We start from the raw sequence: 21,387 nt of genomic DNA, 5'->3' as shown, positions 1-21,387 counted from the left end.
TTGAAGTATAGTTGATTTACAATGCTGTGCAAATGTATTCCTTCTTGAAGTGGTGCTGTTTGCTTTTGGTGACGTGCCCCAACTTTGAGAGAGGTTCCCTAGTCATCCATCTTGGAAGTTGGGTTTGTCAATTTAGTCAGTTTCTAACAGCCAAATCCCCCGTTTGCTCTCCTCAGCCTGGAGAGCCTTAAGCTAACAGCCCCTGAAAGGCGGAATCCAGCACGCAGATGTGGAGGAATGGGCAGGCCAGATTATCTTTCCACCTCCTTGGGGTCAGGGAAAAAAGGTGGAGGGCGGCAGGGTGCAGTGTGGGGTGGGTACAGACGGCTTCTGGGAGAGCAGTCGGCCTGCGTCCAGCCTGTCAGAACGAGGAAGAAGGTGCTGGGTAAGTTTCCTCTTCAGGGAGTAGAATATTTTTTTCCCCCTTTTACAGTGAAATTGGAACAGTCCTGGGAAAATGGGACAGGTGTCACCAATCAAGACACAGGGCTGTTTACCCAACTCAGCCGAGGGGCCCTCAGGAAGAGAGAGTCTTGATACGAAGAAAACTACAATTTTTCGAAACACGAGGTAGTCCCTGCAGGTTGGGAATGGGCGTCTGTACGTGGATCGCCCTCTGACAGGTGGACACGGGAGAGGGATGGGCAGTCAGAATGCGCCTCCGAAATGGGAGGCCAGAGGGAACTCTGGGTGCGTTTCTCCAATCTGTTAGAAAGGCTATTTCCAGGTACCTTCCCTGGCACAGCGTGCCCTACTAAACCCACTGCGGCTGGGCTGAGGAGGGGCGGCCCCCCTGGCGAAGAGAGCGTGGGGCAGAGGTTCACTTTGCTCGAAGTCTCTGGGTTTCGGCCGGCGAAGAGAGGGAGAAACCAGGAGGGGTCGAGCTGGAGCGAAGGCCGCTCCAGCCCTGGGGCTGAAGCAGCCTGGGAGGCGCACAGAGCCCGGCCCTGAATCCACCCGCCGCTCGGCCGCCAGATAACCCTGGGAGTTAAGCTCCCAAAGAGAAAACGAGGCAGCGCCTGGCACGTCTTGCGCGTCCCCGGCCGCGAGGCTCCCGGCTCCCTCCTCGCCGCGAGGCCCCCTCCCCCAGCCATAATTGGACACGGGCGCCGATTTTGGTGCAATGCGAATTAGCTCCAGTCGCCCAGTCGGGAGGGCCAGGCAGGCTCGGGGAACGCCAGCCGCTGGCGGGCGCCGCGCCGCCCGAGTCAACGCCCACCTCCGCCAGCATCCCCGCGGCCGCCGCCTCCCGTCGCCATAACAACCAGCCCCCGCGTTCGACCCCGCGCAGCGCCCGGACGCCCGGGGAGGACGCCCCCGCCCTCGGCGCCCGGCATCCGGGTGGCCTCGCGCCCCCGCCCTCGCCCTCGCCCCCGCCCTGCAGCGTCCTAGCGCAGCGCAGAAGCGCCCTCTCCCGCAGCCGGAGAGGAAAGCCCTCGCGCCCCCGAGACTTGACTTTGCGGAATTTATTATAAAGCAGCCCCGGGGGGCCGGGGTCCTCCAGCACGCGCCTGGGCGCCCGCACCTGCCTGGGTCCCCCGCACCTGCCCTCTCCTGGGCTCCAGGGCGCGCGCGGCGGCGGGGAGCGTAGCCGGGCGGCGACGGCGGTGCCCCGGCGTCCGGGGCACGGCGTTCCCGGGGAGCAGGACATCCCCGAAGGCGGCAGCACGCGGGAGGCGGGGAGGCGGGAGGCGGCCGGGGCGCGCGGGGAGGGCGGGGAGCCCGCGGGAGGAGGAGGAGGGAGGGAGCAGGGCGGGCGGCTGGGAGGGAGGAGAAGGGAGGCAAGAAAGTAGCAGAAAGTGAGGCTGGCAGCCGGCTGCAAAGGAGCCGGGCGAGTGGCGGCGGCGGCAGGAAGTCTGTGCCCGAGACGCGCAGAAATAAGAGCCAGGGAGGGACCGCGGCGGCGGCGAGAGTGAAAGAGGAAACTGCAGAAGAGGAAGCTCTGCCGCAGCACAAAGTCTCCTCCGGCTCCCGCGCCGAGCATCCCCGCGCCGCCAGCCCAGCCCTCCCGGACCGGCTCGCCGCCGCCGCCGCCCCCGCTGCGCCCGCGCCCCCGCGCTCGGGCGTCCCCTTCTCGCGCGCCCACCCCGGCCCCCCGCGTCCCCGGCCGCTCCGCCTCGCCGCCCTCTGCGCACGCCGGCCTCGTCTGCCATGGCCCGGGAGAACGGCGAGAGCAGCTCCTCCTGGAAAAAGCAAGCTGAAGACATCAAGAAAATTTTCGAGTTTAAGGAGACCCTCGGAACGTAAGTGGGGACCGGGGAGTAGAGGGTGGAGATGGCAGCGGCCGCGGGTGCAGAGGTGGCTCCCTCTGCCACCGCCGCCGCCACCGCGGTAGGAACCGGCGGGTCGCCGCGTCCTCATTGTCCAGTTCTCGGCTCTGCGTGCCCCCCTGCGTGCCGGCCGCGTGGGTCGCCCCGCGGGCCCGGGTGGGAGCCGCTCCTGGGCGGGGGAGGCTCTGGGCTTTAGGGGTCAGTCGCAGGCGGGCGACTTTTCACTTCCCTGACACCGCCGCCCTCTCGACTTCTCCCCATGCGTGACTGTGGGCTGAGCATGGTGGATATTCCTGTTTACTGGCTGCGTGCGTCTACTCACCGTGTGCATGGGTGCACCGTGTCCGCGAGAGACGTGGTCACGAGAAAATCGGGCTCCAGGCATTCCCATTTCTGTCCTTCCGTTATGTATCCTTATAGAATTGACATCTTCACGTACTAGGTGTAGGCAAGACTTTGGATGACCGCGCAATTAAGGAAGGGAGGAATTTCGCAGTGTTCAGGGTCACGTGTGGGCAGAGCCTTACCTGAGCGTCTGTCCATTTCACCAGGCTCGGCAGCACACGCTGGGGTGCGGGTCGCCAAGGGAGGGTCTGCGAGGGTCGCTGTACCGGTGGTTTCTCTCTAGGGCTGTGTGTAGTCCGAGGCTGGTGGCGGAGTAACCAGAAGTCCATGGCAGGAAGGCTCCGAGCATGTGCTGCTCCATTCAGCTGCTGTTCCCTTTCTGCCCAGGAGTTGGTTTTTGTTTGTTTTGTTGTGGAGTGCCTCAGAATAGGTAGGGAGGCTGATAGTGAAAGAGAATCGGGCACTGCTGGAAGAGTCTGAAATTGGAGTTATTTTCTCCCCTCATGTGATCGGTATCTGTCAGCATATACATTCATACACATATGTGCTGTATGAACCGAACGTTTTGCAGGGGTTCATGGAGGTGTTAATTAGGCTGGGAAGAGATAGACGAGGTGTTTCATAAGAGAAATCAGTGTGCTCTTCTCTCCTGTCTTCCTTAACCCCACTTTACTTGCTATTGTGGTTGGTTTGCTTTTCCAGGACCACATTTTCAAACCCAGATTGTTTTCTGTCCCATACTCAGGGTCCACTGAGTTGTTTGGTCATTTTCCCTCCCCGAGCCGCGCATCTGCAGTGGTCCCCCAGAGCCCAAGTTGTGAAGGTAGCATCCCTGCCATGCTTCTGATCCTGGGGACGCACACTTGCCGAGGATGAGAACAGGGTCTCCCAGCCGTTGTGCTCGCTTCAGGAACACAGTCTACCTGTGGGTGTAGACTTTCTGTCTGTTGGAAAAAAACAGAAAGGACTTAGCCTTTTCATAGAGAGGGGCTTGGGGCTGCCTCTTAGCATGGCCTGTTAAGGGGTGAGGTTTTGTCCATAACTTTAGAAAATTATCATTGAGGTTTATTTGGGTTTGGGGTAGTGACTCTGAGGTGCTTAAGTTGCCGAGAAAGAAGAAGCGTGTGCTTGCTGGTCATCCTGAGACCAATCGCCTCAGATGAGGGGATGGGAGAGAGTGGAGTCCCATCATGAGAGAATGCGTTCCTTTGCCAGGCGCATCTCCACCCGAGCCCCTCGAGCTGGTCCCTCTGCCTGCAGCCTCCAAGCAGACGGATGCAGCTCCCCTGACTGCCTCCTGCTCCCCGGAGAGCCGGGTAGCTGCCCCTCTGCCGTGGCTGGGCTGCTCAGCCCCATGAGCTGTGACTTCATTGAGTGGCTCCTGCTGTGGCAGGTGCTGTTTGGGTATGACTGCTGGTGGTTCCACCTCTGGGCAGGATGGGGACTTGACTCATGGTGACGGAGAGACTGTACAGCTCTTGCAGAACAACCTCTTGGACTCTGGCCACATTCCCCGTGAACCTGGGGATGGGTCTCTGTTAGGGTTCCAAAGCTTTGCCTTCTGTCTTGGAAAGAATTCTTTGAAAAGAAGCTTCCCACTGTGGTCCTGTAGTGCTGACAGGGGTTCTAGAAGAGTGAAACACAAACAATAAAATGATCAAAATGTTTTCACTCTGACCTAGCAATCCCACTACTGGGCATATACCCTGAGAAAACCATAATTCAAAAAGAGTCATGTACCAAAACGTTCATTGCAGCTCTATTTACAATAGCCAGGACATGGAAGCAACCTAAGTGTCCATCAACAGATGAATGGATAAAGAAGATGTGGCACATATATACAATGGAATATTACTCAGCCGTAAAAAGGAATGAAATTGAGCTACTTGTAATGAGGTGGATAGACCTGGAGTCTGTCATACAGAGTGAAGTAAGTCAGAAAAAGAAAGACAAATACCGTATGCTAACACATATATATGGAATTTAAGGAAAAAAAATGTCATGAAGAACCTTGGGGTAAGACAGGAATAAAGACACAGACCTACTAGAGAACGGACTTGAGGATATGGGGAGGGGGAAGGGTGAGCTGTGACAAAGTGAGAGAGAGGCATGGACATATATACACTACCCAACGTAAGGTAGATAGCTAGTGGGAAGCAGCCGCATAGCACAGGGAGATCAGCTCGGTGCTTTGTGACCGCCTGGAGGGGTGGGATAGGGAGGGTGGGAGGGAGACGCAAGAGGGAAGAGATATGGGAACATATGTATGTATAACTGATTCACTTTGTTATAAAGCAGAAACCAACACACCATTGTAAAGCAATTATACACCAATAAAGATGTAAAAAAAGATGTTTTCACTCAATAGCATGATAATAATAATAGTAGTAGTAGTAAAGGTAGGTGACTTTATTAAATGAATACCAAGAACCAGTTGTTATTCTAAGTGCCTTAGGTATAGTAACTCATTTTACTCTCACGTTAACCTGATAAAGTGGGTATTTACTTTTATCCCCACTTGGCAGATGGAAAAACTGAGGCAGCAGAGAAATTATGTGACCTGCCAAACCGGAGCTACTTATTAAGTGGAGCTGATATTCGAATCTAGGCAGAACAACTTGTGATTATGCATGTGGGGTTGAGCCCCTCTGTGGATTATGTAACAGCAAATGTTAATAATAATTTGACTAACTTTAGTATTTGGAAAGCTAATTTTCATATTAAGGTAAAGAAAACCTAATTATCCAAACATGTAACATGTGAAAGCTTTTGGGTTATCAACACCTTTTTGTCTCTTGGACTTTCTAGAAGTGGTCCAAAGTTCAGGATGCCTGTTTCGCCCTGGGCCAAGTCCAGTGATCCTGACCTGGGTCTAAATAGAGGTCATTTCTGGTTCTGTTAGTGTGGATTTTGGCTTTGGGCTCTACACTTGTTTGCAGTGGAACCTAGCATCCGTCAAGGGTGTCAACAGTTACAATTGGGATTCATTTCCAAGGTACTCTGCAGGCCCAATCATTTTGTTTGTCACACTTTTACCATATGCCTTTAGGATCCTAAGGCAGGAAAGCCCTGCCAGGAGCCAGATTGTCAGCCCACAGTGTTAAAATGCTTTTAAAATAAAGCACTGTGAAGGCTCAAGGAGCACTCACTTGGCAAAACCTTGTAATCTGATATCTGGCTGCCTGATCCCGGTACCTTTCCATGCAGAGCACAGCCTCTACTGTTGAAGGCCAGAGGGTCAAGCCATTTAGACCATGTGGTCAGCGGGACCTTGCTGGAGGGTGGGAGCCAAATGGGAGTGAAGGGTGGCCCAGAAGTGTGGGAAGAGAGCTGGAGGAAGCAAAGGACAGCATAGGGGAAGGAACCCACTGGGTGGTTTGGACCTGGGTTTTCTGATGCACCCCTGAGTCAGGCCTCAGGAGAAACCTCTCAACTTATGACCTTCAGTGTGGCTCTCTTTGAAGGGGAATCCCAGGCCCTAACCCTGGCTCTGAACAGGGTGGGAAGGCTTAATTACTGTTTATTAATCAACGCCGTGTTTTCAGATCCCTGCCTGGCACGCCAGATTAATGTGGGATCAAATAAATGTTGTGTAACAGCAATTAGGAGTCGTAAACATTTCTGTGGAGTGTTTGCCGAGGCCATTCAGGCCATCTCTACCGTAGGTGTCTTTCCACGTCTTCTGAACCAAGACAATGAAAATAGGCCATTTGGAGAAAGATACAGATGGGAAGAAAGGTTTGACCGTGGTGTCCAGGAAGTACCCCAGACTCATGGAAGTGGCTTCTGTAATTGCCACGCCATGAAAGGCATCTGAACAGAGGAGGCCCTGAGAGTTGACACAGAATGATTCTCCCAATATACCTCATTTCTTCCCCCAGAGTATGGAAATGGCACGTCCTGGAAAATAGATCTTCATCTCTGCAGGGTATGAATACACGCTTTTCTTACAGACCGAATGTTTTGTGTTGAAGTAATTGCTGTTTGTGGGGGGCTGGAGCGGGCACCATGGAGGTCTTGGGCCTGGGCTCAAGGTCTGAGTCAGCCGCTGCTGGGGTGTGTGGCCTGTGGGCTGCTTGGTCATTTTTCCACATGACCTGGTCTTAGCTTCCTCACCTGTAAAATCAGGGGGAGGGCAAGGAAGATGGGATGATTGTCAAGTGCCCTGACAACCCTAAGATTTTTTTGGCTTGTCTAGGTAACGAAGGCACTCACTATAATTTTTCGGGAGCTTTCGTGTGTAGCTAGAGCAGCTTAGCCCTATTTGGAGGGACATTTTTATGGCCAGGCTAGTAGCAAAGTGATACAGCTCAGGACAGGAAGTGTTATCCCACTTGATGTCAGTAGCACAATGCCTTTGCTTTTTCATGAAATGAGTGCCTGCTGGGTGCTGCTTTAGGAGGGGTATAAATAGAAATTTCTGTGGGGCCAGCGCTGTCTTTTCCCACTAGTATCTTCCTTACATGCCTTGTTCTGAAATTGCTCAATCAGGACACCTGTTGAGGACACAGATTATTGATTTATCTGAAAGCCCGGGTAGAACACAGACTCACCTGTTCTTTTGTGGGAGGCAGGTGTGTGTGTGGGTGTAGGGGGAGAGGGAGATTGCAGAGCTACCCGAGGTGATTTGTGTGTTTGACCGACTGATTTAAGAGTAATTTTTCTGAGACTACTCAAAATTTTAGTCTGTGAAAAGCATTTAAAAGAATATTACCCAGAGGAGCAGAGAGGTGGGCAGCCCCCAGAGTGCCCCCCGAGGGTATCCCAGCTGCGGCATTGGTTAGAAGTTTGCATTTTTCAGCCCTTTGTTTGAGGCGTGATATAAATTCAGCCTCTTGTACATTTAAAAATATCTATCGAACACCTGCTATATTCTAGGCACCGGTGCACGGTAGCGGGGAGTACAGCAGCGAACAAGCAGACACAAATGCCTGCTTTCCTGGAGCTCACATTCTGGTGAGGAAGCCAGAAAATAAAAAAAAAAAACACATGAATCAGGAAGATGTAGAGTATGTTATCTAGTATACACGTTAGGGGAGAAATGAAGCAGGGAACGGGGATTTTTGGGAGGGGGAGGTGATGGTGGCTTGAAGCAGGGTAGCCAGGGAGGGCCTGGCTGAAGAGCTGCTATTTGAATAAAGATCTGGAGGCTGCATTGGGGTAGCTGAAGGTAAAATGTTCCGGTCGGAGGGAACAGCAAGGGCTGTTTTGAGCAGAGGTGTACCTTGACCTGACTCAGGTGTTTCCGTCATGGCTGTGGTTGCTGTGTTGAGAATGAATGGACGGGTTCAAGGGCAGAAGCGGGGAGACCAGCTCGGAGGCTATGGAAACCATCTAGGGGAGAGAGAATGGTGGTGGAGGACTGGGGTGCTGCTCTGGGGGTGATGAGAAGTGGTTGGATTATGGAAACATGTGGAAGGGAGAGCCGATAGGAATTGCTGGTAGATTGGGTGTGGGATGTGAGATTCGCCAGGGATTTGGGGTTGGAAGAAAGATGCTGTTTGTTGCTTTTGGTCAGTTTTGTTCCAAGGATTTTCTGAGCACCTGCTCTGTGGGCACAGCAGGGCTGTCCATGTTCTGGGAAGCTCTTGGAAAGAGTTTGGAGGGAAAACTCAACATTCTTTGGGCTCCTGGGTTCTCCTTGTGAGGGACTCTTGGATTTATTTATTTGTTTATTTTAAAAAAATTAAAAAAAATCTTTGGCCACACCACGTGACATGTGGGATCTTAGTTCCCCCACCAGGGATTGAACCTGCGCCCCTTGCATTGGTAGCATGGAGTCTTTTTTTTTTTTTTTTAACATCTTTATTGGAGTGTAATTGCTTTACAATGTTGTGTTAGTTTCTGCTGTATAACAAAGTGAATCAGCTGTATGTATACATATACCTCATATCCCCTCCCTCTTGCATCTCCCTCCCACCCTCCCTATCCCATTGGTCTAGGTGGTTATAGGGCACCGAGCTGATCTCCCTGTGCTATGCGGCTGCTTCCCACTAGCTAGCTGTTTTACATTTGGCAGTGTGTATATGTCCATGCCACTCTCTCACTTTGTCCCAGCTTACCCTTCCCCCTCCCCATATCCTCAGGTCCATTCTCTAGTAGGTCTGTGTCTTTATTCCCGTCCTGCCCCTAGGTTCTTCATGACCATTTTTTTTTTTAAATTCCATATATATGTGTTAGCATATGATATTTGTTTTTCTCTTTCTGACTTACTTCACTCTGTATGACAGACTCTAGGTCCATCCACCTCACTACAGATGACTCAATTTCATTCCTTTTTATGGCTAATATTCCATTATATATATATATATGTGCCACATCTTCTTTATCCGTTCATCCGATGATGGACACTTAGGTTGCTTCCATGTCCTGGCTATTGTAAATAGAGTTGCAGTGAACATTGTGGTACATGACTCTTTTTGAATTATGGTTTTCTCAGGGTATATGCCCAGTAGTGGGATTGCTGGGTAATATGGTAGTTCTATTTTTAGTTTTTTAAGGAACCTCCATGCTGTTCTCCATAGTGGCTGTATCAATTTACATTCCCACCAACAGTGCAAGAGGGTTCCCTATTCTCCACACCCTCTGGAAGCGTGGAGTCTCAACCACTGGACTGCCAGGGAAGTCCCAAGGGACCGTTGGATTTTAAGGCTAATCTCTTTCTTTCCGAGAGCTTGTGTCTGGGATGGGCTTTTGAAATATCTCCTGTTCTGTCACAGGGGGAAGTCATGATAGGCTGGACATTTGAGCAGCTGGACAAACTGCTTAACTTCCTGTGAAAATGCTGGGTTTTGCCTCCAGAATTATCACCAGGAAGATCACTCTGACAGGTTTGTAGGTTACCTACAACTCTCCCACTTGATTTGGGAATTAAAGCGCAGACGTTCTGTGAAAAATAATAAACATGCAAACTCCTGCTAGGTCTTTCTTTGATAGGATGTTTTATGTTTGGAGAGAAAAAGCCAGAGGTTTTTCTTGGTTGCAAAAAAGATAAACCCTCGTGGCCTTACTGATTAGTACGGTGGGATCTGGGAAATTGCACTTTTTAGAGCTTGGTCCCAGAGGGGCTAATGAAGACTAGGTCTCAAGTAGAAATTTCTGGATCAAACTTGGCAACCGAGTGGACAATAATTAAACTTGGCAGGTGGACTTCCTTGTCCTCTCAGAGGAGGATTTTAGGGGTTAACTTGTTGAGCTTTTTTTTGGCTGGGTCTCCATAAATCCCTTTAATCTTTCCTTTCCCCAAATAAATCTCCGTAAATCCCCTTCAATCTCTCTCCTTCTCTGCCTCTCCCCTCTGGGAGGGCTTAGCATTGGTCCAGCAGGGCACTGTCACATTATTGGACAGCTTACATCCACAGGGTGGACCCCAGGACCTCACATTGCCTCCAGTCCTCATGAGATTTTGCAGGAATCGCCGGGGAGCCCACAGCCCCTGGGGACACATTTCTTTAATTGAAGAATGAACCACTTATGGGTGGCCAGCACGAAGCCTGGAGCCTGACTCAAGATCCAATGCACAGGGACACATGGACCCTGGGAGACATGCCAGCATTACCTTCTTTTGCAGTTCACGTTGGGTGCCTCCCTTTGACTCCCTGTGGTGCAGGAGATCACCTTTTCCTTGGGCTAGTTTTCTGTTAGACCCTTCTTGGTTTTTTCAAAATGCTTATGATGCAGTATGTGGATTCTTCAGGTTCGAATCAGACCAGATGGATGCCACAGGCCAAGTTCATTCCATGGCAGACCAAGTTCATTCCCTGTCTCCAGTGGTCAGCTGTGGGTCTCTTGCTGTTTTTCCTAGTATTTCAGCAGGATTCAGAGATGGAGGAATGCGTTTCTTGGTTAACACCAGATCTTGAGGATAAGCCTAAAGACAGCATATTGGCTGAGGCCAGGCAGGGGAGGCATCAGGAGGCAATGAACCGTACTAGAAAGGCAGCTCCAGCACCACCCTTCATAGCTGCATCCCTCTTGATGTCCATCCTTCATCTTTCTGAGTTAAGATGCAGATGGAAGTTGCCGCTTGTGGGATTCCTGTAAGGATTCAGTGCCATCTCTGAGGTGCCTGGCACATAACTGGGATTGAGTAAACAGCAGCTGCTGTCAGGTTTTACTTGCCTTCAGCAGCTGTGGTGGAGGATAGCTACCCTCAGATATTCAGGGCCAGCGCTGTGAGGAGGAACATGTCAGTGTCTGTTGGAAATTGATTTTTGGAGGCTCCTGGGGCAGAGATGCAGAACAGTGCATACTTAACCTCCCCCCCGCAAAGTTGATTTAAGAGACCGTCAACAAGTCCTCTGTCAACCAGGGAAGAACATTCGCTGGATATTCCGCGGGGCGCAGTCCTGAGCTGCTAAGAACGGAGGATCTGAGGTCACCAGGCCATGGGTGCACATCCTGGGTCCACTGATTCCTAGCTATTAGGTTTTGGGCAAATGATGTCACCGTTCTCGGCCTCGTGCCCTCATCTGCACGACAGGCTAACACTAGCACCCGGTCTAAGGGTTGCAATGAAGGTTAGATGAGGGCGCGTGGAAACCCCTTAGTGCATGGACATGGCTGTGAATCTGTGTGCAGGAAATGCTCCTTCTCTCTCCTTAGCCCCTGCGGGGCTGACACCCTGCTCCTCAGAGGCCACGTGCCCAGATTTGGGGGGTCCATTGCACCATCCAACACATGCTTCCCACAGGAGGCTGGTTGGTTCCCCTGGCGCTGGTGTTCACCAAGAGCCTTAGCCCCAAACGTCCTCCAGGCCAGCTCGCATGTTGAGTGACCTAGTTTGCTGCATACATAGACTCATCCCCTCCCTGGGTTATGTCATCAGCTTTGTCTCTCTGCACCTCTCCCTGCACCCTGAGCTGCTTTTTTTTTTTTCTTCACTCTATCTCTACATCAGCTTGTGCAAGACGCTCTTCTAACTGCAGTTTCTGTTGTCGCCAGCAGCACTTAGATCTTGGTGCAGCTGTGGCCCTTCTTGAAGCTGAAACGTGCTTCTTTCTGGGAATGGCTTCAGTCTTACCTGTGTTGGTTTCTGGTTGAAAATAACGTTTGGCTTGGAGGACTGAAGTAACTTGTTGATTACAGTATTCCAAAACGTCACTGACTTTTGTGAGTTTAAATTCTCTAGGTAGTGAGTTTATTTTAATGCTAGAGTTTTCAAAAATGGCAACGTGTCTAGGTATAGACTGCATGAACGTGCATCACAGTTTACTCAAAAATAACCTCATCAGGGATTGTGTGATGGAGGGTGGGAGATCTCAGAAGTTTAATTTCCCAGGTTGCAGCATGTAGATAAAACAGTCGGAGAGCTCATGTCTGAATCGGGTGAAATCCCTCATCTTGGCTTCTCCATGTTAGACCTTTCCATGGCCTGACCAGGTCTGGGGTCACAGATTATTGGTACCTCTGCAGTGTAGTGAGCATGGGAAGAAGAGGCTTCCCAACTGGACAGAGTCAATGTTTTTACTGGTTGAGAGGCCCCCTCTCTGACATTTATAACCACGGCTTACATCACTGAAATTGCTTTTACTCCAAACTGGATTAGGGGCTGTAAGTGGAATCCTAAAGGTATCATATTCAACAAATACGATACCTGCACACAATGCCGTCCCCTCCCACCAAGGCCCACAGTGTTGTGGGAAAAAAACCAAGAAGGAAATGAAGCTGTGCTAAGTGGAGAGATCTGGTGGGGATGGGGGGGGGCAGACACCCCAGGGCCCCTGCCCCCTGCCCCCCTGGGCTCTTCCCATTTCTTTAACCTTCATAAAAATGGCTGCTCGAAATTTGCCTTAAAACATTAGAAGATACGAATGCCTTGAAATAGGTTGAGAGACCAGCCATCTGTGATGTAAGTGATTTTAAAGAAAGTGCTTTTTCCTCCCACGTGAAACTGACAAGAACTAGCAGTTTGGCTGGAAGACGGGAGGAAAGTAGGTAATTGTGGTTTTGGAGCTCTGCGGGGGGGAAGTGGGGAGGTGCAAATGAGTTCCAAACTGGGAAGTTGAAGGCCAAGTGCGGCAACTGGGAGAAGGATCCCAGGCCGACCGACTGATTAAATAAACTGGGTTCTGACGCCTCCCTGGTGGTCCAGTGGTTAGGACTGTGCTTCCACTGCAGGGGGTGCGGGTTCGATCCCTGGTCGTGGAACTAAGATCCCATGTGCTACGTGGCCAAAAACAAACAAACAAAACTGGGTCCTAGACTGGCCCGGGCTCCGAAAGGGAGGCTGCTGTGGTACTGCCTCTGTGACCTCCCCCCTCCCCTCCTCCCCCAGCACAGCCCCGGCTCCCAGGACCCGGCTGGGACATTCACACTGTAATTCAGCCTCACTGGGCATTGGTACTCAAGGCTTCTCTAGGTGTGAGCGGGCTCCTTACCCCCATGAGACATTTCACTTTCCTTAAAAAATATGCCTTGAACAACCACCACACCCAAAAGGTGAAAATGAACTTCGGGGGCAGACCTTGTATAAAAGTTGGGGACAGCCTGTATCTGGCCGTCGTGTACAGGAACGATGCTGCTGGGATTCGCTCTGCCTGCGTTAGCATGGCCACTGTCAATGGAATTTGTGGTCCTAGTCATGATAAAAAAACTCTGATGTTGACTTTTTAGGGCCCTCTTGGCTCCTTTGACAGCTGGGAAATAGAAGACATAATATTTGGGTGTGTGTGTTTCTTAATTGTGGTTAAAAAAATGCATAACTTAAAATTTACCATCTTGACAATTCTTAAGTCTTTAGGGCCCTTTTGGCTCCTTTGACAGTTGGGAGTTAGAAGACCTCGTATTTGAGTGTGTGTGTTTTTAAGTTGGGGTTAAAAAAAATGCATAACCTAAAATTTACCATCTTAACCATTTTTTTTTTAAAATAAAATTAGTTATTTATTTATTTTTGGCTGCGTTGGGTCTTCGTTGCTGCACATGGGCTTTCTCTAGTTGCGGCGAGCGGGGGCTACTCTTTGTTGTGGTGCGCGGGCTTCTCATTGCAGTGGCTTCTCTTGTTGCCGAGCACGGGCTCTAGGTGCGTGGGCTTCAGTAGTTGTGGCTCGCGGGTTCTAGAGCGCAGGCTCAGTAGATGTGGTGCATGGGCTCAGTAGTTGTGGCTTGCAGGCTCTAGAGCGCAGGCTCAGTAGTTGTGGTGCATGGGCTCAGTAGTTGTGGCGCGCAGGCTCAGTAGTTGTGGTGCACGGGCTTAGTTGCTCTACGGCATGTGGGATCTTCCCGGACCAGGGCTCAAGCCCATGTCTCCTGCATTGGAAGGCGGATTCTTAATCACTGTGCCACCAAGGAAGCCCCCATCTTAATCGTTTTTAAGCCTATAGTTCAGTGGCACTAAGGACATTCACGTTGTTGCGCAACCATCACCACCATCCATCTCCAGAACCTTTTCATCTTCCCAAAGTGAAGCTTTATCTCCATTACACGCTCACTCTCCATTTCCCCTCCCTCCGGCCCCTGGCAACCCCCATTCTGCCTTCTGTCTCTGTGAATTCAGCTACTCTAGGTATCTCCTATAGGTGGAATCAGACAATTTTGTCATTTTGTGTCTAGTGTATTTTATTTAGCGTAATGTCCTCAGGGTTTTTGCCTGCCCTTTTAAGGCTGAATAATATTCTATTGTATGGCTAGACCACATTTTGTTTATTCATTCCTTTTTTTTTTTTTTGCGGTACGCGGGCCTCTCACTCTTGTGGCCTCTCCTGTTGCGGAGCACAGGCTCCGGACGCGCAGGCCCAGCAGCCATGGCCCATGGGCCCAGCCGCTCCGCGGCATGTGGGATCTTCCCAGACCGGGGCATGAACCCGCGTCCCCTGCACCGGCAGGGGGACTCCCAGCCACTGTGCCACCAGGGAAGCCCTATCCATTCTTGATGAACACTTGGGGCTGCTTCTGCCTTTTGGGTTTTGTGAATAATGCTTTATGAGCATGGCTGTCCCTCTTCAAGTCCCTGCTTTCAATTCTTTTGGTTCTTTCATTTCATACCCAGAAGTGGAGTTGCTGGGTCATGTGGTAATTCTGTGCCTTATTTTTTGAAGTACTCGCAGACAGTTTTGTGCAGCTCTGTGGTGTTTTGCAGTTTGCAAAATACTTTTACATCCACGATTCCTGCTGCTCCTTAGGACAGCCCTGCGAGTGGAGAGCAATCATTGCCCTCATTTTACAGAGAAGAACATGGAGGTTCTGAGAGGAGATGAGTCAGGAGAAAAGGTTGCTCAGTGGCGCTTGGAGGTTGGAGCGTCTTCCGACTCTGAACTCAGTGCTCTTTCTCCCCCATCGTGCTGCTTACAAGCTGGTTAGTGGGGACAGTGGGAACAGAGAACACTGATGGATGAAAAAGGTACGTCCTCATTCTGTGGATGTGGTGTGGTTAGGAGACCATCGGAGCCCGTTGTGTGCTGTCAACCAGCTCTGGTTTGTAACCTTGCTGATTCCATGGTGTAACTACTCCCACTGGAACCACTTAAAGCTACCCCTGGTTTAACAACCGATTGCAGAATTCTTTTTTTTTAAATTAATTAATTTATTTTTGGCTGTGTTGGGTCTTTATTGCTGTGTGCAGGCTTTTCTCTAGTTGCGGCAAGCGGGGGCTACTCTTAATGGTGGTGCGTGGGCTTCTTATTGCGGTGGCCTCTCTTGTTGTGGAGCACGGGCTCTAGGCTTCAGTAGTTGTGGCTTGCAGGCTCAGTAGTTGTGGCTCGTGGGCTCTAGAGCACAGGCTCGGTAGTTGTGGCACACGGGCTTAGTTGCTCCGCGGCATTTGGGATCTTCCCTGACCAGGGCTCGAACCCGTCTCCCCTGCATTGATAGGCGGTTTCTTAACCACTCTGCCACCAGGGGGAAGCCTCCAAAATTCTTGAATGAGGCTCTTGTGAGCACGTGTGAGTTGACTCAGCACACCTTTGGAGGAAGTTGACGTCAGGAGATCTGAGTTCAGTTCTGGCTCTGTAGCTTCAGAAGTGTGGAACCTTGGTCATATCCTCTCTATGTCTGGATTACCTTGTTTGTTAAGTGGGGATAATGACACCTGCTTCCATTACAGACCTGTTGTAAGGCCTGAATGAGATAAGGTATGTGCAGTAAGGCTTTATACAAATAGAAGATATTATTATGTTGCAAAGATTATAGCTTTAAAATAGTTCTTTCTCATAAATGTTGGTGTCATGCATACTCTTTGGAACCTAGCTATCATCTTTTGGGCACGGTTCCCGAGAAGTTGGGCCATGGTCAGCCTTGACGCTGAAAGCATCAATGCAAAACCCAAAGTTTCATAGTATATTTTATCTAGACCTGTTCAAGTGTATGTTGTTTTTGTTCTCAGTGTTTAAGCAATTGGTACGTTCAGAAAAATTCTTTAAAAATTATAAAAAGGACATGTCATCCTGGTAGAGAATTTAAAAAATATGGAAGAGTATAAGGAAGATGATGAGAACTAGGTGGCTGGATGGGTCTTGGGTCATCAGTCCCTCTAGGGGGCGGGGAGATCTCAGGAGAGACCGCAGCGGTCAGCGTTTGGGGGTGGGTCTCTGGGGGGGTGGGGTGGGGCTGTGGTTATTCACTCACTGCTGTGGAGATATTCCAGTATTTTATCAACTGGTCTGATTGGACCACTGCACACCGGTTGAGTATCGGCTCTGGAAATAGGAGTGGTGGTCTTTGTTGAATGCGGTGGGTGTCCGATGTTTTTCAGGGTGCCGGTAGTTTGTGTTAGTTTGGTGCTGGTGGTGATGCCATCATTGGGATTATTGCCATGATTACCCTCTCTACTCTCATCACCACCTCTAAACAACTACAGAGTCAGCAGTGGGACAGAACCAGGTGCCAACAGGAGACCCTGCTCAACAGGCTTCCAATGGGCTAATCACCTATGTGAGAAGAAGGAGGTAAAAAAAATATTCACATCCAAGTGTGCCTGACTCCCCTCGGTTGGCGTAGGACACAGGAACCTAGATTCTCAGTCACTTCATGGCATGAAATAATTACTGTTCACTCTGGACTGAATATTTGTGTCACCCCAAATTCATGTGTTGAAATCTAACACCCAATGTGATGGTATTAGGAGGTGGATATTAGCATAATATCCTCAAGGTTTATCCACACGGTAGCATGTGTTAAAATTGCCTCCCTTGGGCTTTGGGAGGTGATTAAGTCATTGAAGGTGGAGCCCTCTTAAATGGAATTAGTGCCCTTATAAATGAGACCCCAGAGAACTCCTTTGCCCCCTCCACCATATGAGGACACAGCGAGAAGGCAGTTGCCTTCTCGAACTAGGAAGTGGGCTCTTACCACACCCCAGCTCTGCCCATGTCTTCATCTTGGACTTCTGGGGGCCCTGCTTGGCTGGTGAGGCTCCCAGGCAGGGTTCCAATGGGGCATGGACGTGGCAGCCTCTGAGTCTTCAGGATCAGTGTGGCCGCTCTCCCCACCCCTCAAGGCTGTTCCTGGTGGCCTTCCTTTCCTGTAGGAATTCTTGAATGTATAATATATTCCCTAAGTGTGATCTCATCCTAGGATCGCAGGAATGGTCCAGGTAGATGCAGGGGCCTCCAAAAAGCTTGGTTAATCGTGAAGGTACTAAGAGCTGGGTGTCCTTCCAAAGCTTTCCAGGAATTGGGAGTTTGAGGTCTCTTCTAGCATGGCCAGGGGGTCAGGCCCTAACCCTGCAGAAAACTTCTGGGTTCATTGAACCCTGAGTAAACTGGGCCCCTCTCTACAAGCCAGGTCTGCCCCATAGGAATGAGGGAAACTTGAACTAGTCCTGGTGCTAGAAATTCCAATGGGTTTGTCTGGCCAAAGCCATCTGGAAATGTGCCTTCATTTAGTTGCCTCGGTCAGGCTTCAGATAAGACTTTGGAGAATTGTGAGACTGATTCCACAGTTTTTTCTTTTAAAAAAAAAAATCATCAGATATTATAGACCGAGATTCTGCTCTGTGCCAGGCACTACGGAAGTGCTGATAAGACAAAATGTGGTTCTTGTCCCTGGGGAACTTTTGGGGGGGACAAACATGTAATTACACTTCAGTGTGATAGTGCTGCATGGTGGGGACACAATATGGAAGCTGCAAAGAGGGGCACCTTGCCAGAATTGGGGCTCAGGGACGGTGAGCTGGGCTGTTGCCTAAAAAGTCAGGAGTGGAAAAGATCTAGCATTCTTCATTACTTAAAGAGCTCCTGCTTTATGCCAAAGAGAAAGCTGGCTTCTGTAAGACAAAGGAAACATACAGTTTTAATAATAATAATAGCAACCATTTATTGAGCACTTACTAGATGCTAGGCACTATGCCAACTACAGTATTTTACATGAATTTTCACAATAAATCCTCATAGCAGCCCAATATAATAGGTTCCACTGTCATCACCATTTTAGAGATGAGGACACTGAGCCCCAGAGAGGCTAAGTAACTTGGCCAAGGTCACACAGAACTATGTGGAAGAATTGGGATTTGAGCTTAGGTTAGGTTATCTGTTTGGGGCCAAAGCCAGTGCCCTTAACTATTAGATCATTGTACTAACATTCTACCGACTTCATAGGTTGGCAAATTTTGTCCCCTGAACTCTTAACACAGCACATGGTGACATAAGCATGGGGCAAAGTGTTTTGGGGTTTCCAAGGGAAGGGAAGTAATTTTTATCAGAAATAATAGATGGAGACGAATCATAAGAGCAGGTAACTGAATTGTTTTCCTAGTAGAGCTTCTCCAGTGGCCCATTTCCCAGATGGCAGCCGTGTATTCATTTAACCAGTGGTGGTTAAGCTCTCACTTAGGGCTGGTGCTGTACCAACTGGAGATTCAGTGGCAAATGAGAGGAGTGGTCCCTGCTGTGTCCTCCAGACATGCTAGACCTGTTCTGACCTCTGTGTCCTGCTCGTGTAGGTCCTCCTATTGCCATCGCTCCCCACTGATTTTCCAGGGTCTTAAGATCACTTAAGTCTGCTCTCTTCCATCAAGTTTCCCCAGACATAAGCAACCCACTTTGGACTTCTCTGCTTCTGTTCTTTCCAGTCTTAGAATCATTCTGTTGAGGGCCAGCCATTGCAGGTTTTTTCCTTTGTGAGAATTTTCTCCAGCTGGTGCAGCTCAGAGCTGCTCGCTGGGGACATTCTCACACACGTGGTTTCCCTCCCGGGTGTTTCCCACAATGCCTTGCACCCTGAGTAATAGGTGGAGAGTGTGTTTGGTTCAGCGTTAAAAATCCCAAGTAATAAAATTGTCTCCATGGTCCGTTAGGAAGCTTGCTTTTCTAAATGTTTGCATTACTGATAAGCTCTTCCGAACATTCTGCCCGTATTTTCTCCCCCTGGATTTCATCTTCAGATCGTCACCACTTTTCCACATGTGGCTTACTCAGCCGGTGGATTAGCTGCGGTGAATTTTTAATCTGTGGGGCTTTGCTTGCTTCCTCCCTTTGGCAGCCTCTTTCTCTTGGCCGCCGTGGGGCTGCGCTCGGAGAAAGAAAACTGGTCGTCAGGCTCCAAAAAAGAGTCCTCCTCAATAGGAAGGCCCAACGCTAAATAGAAGTGATATTTGGATCATCACACCCTTCTATTCATTTTGCGGCCACGGTTGGTTGTGTCCTGTGGTATCCTGTTAAATACCTCTACTTTCTATTATTTTCCATTTTGGAATTTCCCCCCAAACGTGGCTTGTTGCAGTCTTGAGGTACTCATGGAAGCAATATGTAGTTGGCTTTTTTCATCTTTTCCTTTGCAATCAGGCCTTTCTTAGTTTTATGACTTTTTTCTGCATGCTAGTGTGTCCAAACCCAGGGGCGATCCAAGGGGTAGTTGGCAACTGTGCTGTTTTTCTTCTGAAGGTGTGATGTCTGTGGAACTGATGATGGGATGAGAAATTTCTGGGCACTTACAGTAGTCTTTCCTGATGTTCTTTCCTTCAAAATTCAACAAACTCTTTGTCTCAAAGTCCCAGATTCATTGACTTGGAGGTAAAAGTTTTCCTTGCTCTCAGTGACTGGGCCAAACCTCCTGAGTGCAAAAATGTGCAGCTTTTCTTTTGCCAACCTATTTTCTGAGGAGGTCGCTGGTGTCCCTGGGAAGGTGTGGAGGTGGCTTGAAAAAACCTAATAATGGCTACCAGTATTTGAATATCTTCCAGGTCTGAGGTCTTTCACTGGCCACTTGGCCACTTGAAGGGTCATTTAATCCGTCAGTAACCCTGTGAATTAAGTACTGTTTGATAGTTGAGGAGAGCTTACTGGTCCCAGGGCACGTGATTCGTAAGTCACAGGACAGCGATTTGGACCTAGATCTGTCTGAAGAAGCTTCTGGAAGGCTGTGCCCAGCTCACAGCTGTGTTGACTGGGGTGAAGCAGGCTTCTCCAGGGTGTGTCCTGGCGTGGTCCTGGGGGCTCTGACAGGGAGACTTGTGTCCTTGTGTGTTATGACCATTGTCACTGAGTCTCCAGAATGTCGCCGCGGCCACCCTTCTCCTCGGGCCCATCAGAGCCTTGCTCTGGAGCTTGGAGCCTGGAAGTGGTATGATGTTCAGCGTGCGGGTGAGGACACTGCCACCTGGAATTCGTGCCCTGGCTCAGGCTCGTCAGAAACCTCTGTGCTGGAGTCCTCCCTGGAGGTCCAGTGGTGAAGACTTTGCCTTCCAATGCAGGGCTGTGCAGGTTCGACCCCTGGTCAGGGAGCTAAGATCCCACGTGCCTCTGGGCCAAAAAACCAAACATAAAACAGAAGCAATATTGTAACAAATTCAGTAAAGACTTTAAAAATGGTCCACATCAAAAAAAAAAAAAACCCTTAAAAGAAAAAAAGAAACCTCTCTGCTGAGAGAGAAGTGGGCCTCCTCACAATGTTACAGGCTGAGGTTAGATTTTGTTATCACGTGGCAATTTCCGTACTGGCAAAATGAAGAAAATCATATTGAAAACATCGAGAGAACCCTGAGATTTTAAATCAGACTATTTGCCAAAAAGAACAAAACCAAGCCAAGACAGAGCACTCACCTCAGGGTTCTGGCAAACAAAATGCTTTGGAACTTAAAAAAATACACATCATTTATAGCATAGATATCCATTAGCAAAAGGTCGTGGAAAACACAGGCAGATAGCCAGAAATTCAGACCAAGTCTGGTTGATTTTCTCAAATGGCTAAAATATGTACAGGAGTATGATTCTAGCCCCGGCTCTCCTTTATGAGCTGGCGTTGAGCTCGTTCTTAGTGGCAGTTGAGTGACAAGGGGACAGATATTCTTGACTCCCAGTTCAGTGCTGTTTTCCTCACTGAAGGGTTTTTTCTTTTTTTTTATTGTTGATGTTCTGCTCACACTAAATAATTAGCTTTGTTTTCTTATTGCAATGTATTGTAAGTGCTTTTCAAAAATGTGTTAGAGCAGATTTACTTTTTCTCAGGGCTTGTTAATTAAAAAAAAATGACTATTAGTTGTGCAATAAAGACCTCATCATATATGATGGACCTCACATGGTTTCTTTATATTTTCATTACTTGGAAAACACCAGGAGAGAGCCAATAGGAATATTAAACATGTTGAACATCTGCTCTGTTAAGAAAGACGTACCAGCACAGTATGCCACGTTACTCATTGTTTCTTTTCAGGTTATTTTTTTTTTATTTTTATTTTTTGTGGTACGCGGGCCTCTCCCGTTGCGGAGCACAGGTTCCGGACGCTCAGGCTCAGCGGCCATGGCTCACGGGCCCAGCCGCTCCACGGCATGTGGGATCCTTCCGGACCCGGGCACGAACCCGTGTCCCTTGCATCGGCAGGCGGACTCCCAACCACTGCGCC

General features: G+C 49.6%; 1 protein-coding gene across 2 annotated transcripts in view; it reads left to right on the top strand.

The window, feature by feature from the left end:
* The first annotated feature begins 452 nt into the window (after nt 1-452).
* Nucleotides 453-21,387, top strand: part of CAMK1D (calcium/calmodulin dependent protein kinase ID) — a 418,140-nt gene continuing 397,205 nt past the window's right edge. Inside the window, exon 1 of one of the 2 annotated variants that reach the window (XM_049706161.1) lies at nt 453-570. In XM_049706161.1, the coding sequence (XP_049562118.1) occupies nt 458-570 (113 nt within the window). In that variant the 5' untranslated portion in view covers nt 453-457. Of the gene's footprint in view, nt 571-2,107; nt 2,244-21,387 lie in introns of those variants that run through there. The other variant, XM_004275865.3, reaches the window with a different exon arrangement.

The sequence above is a fragment of the Orcinus orca genome, chromosome 2, assembly GCF_937001465.1.
Source record: "Orcinus orca chromosome 2, mOrcOrc1.1, whole genome shotgun sequence".
Taxonomy (NCBI): domain Eukaryota; kingdom Metazoa; phylum Chordata; class Mammalia; order Artiodactyla; family Delphinidae; genus Orcinus; species Orcinus orca.
This window is presented reverse-complemented; position numbering and strand designations above follow the sequence as displayed.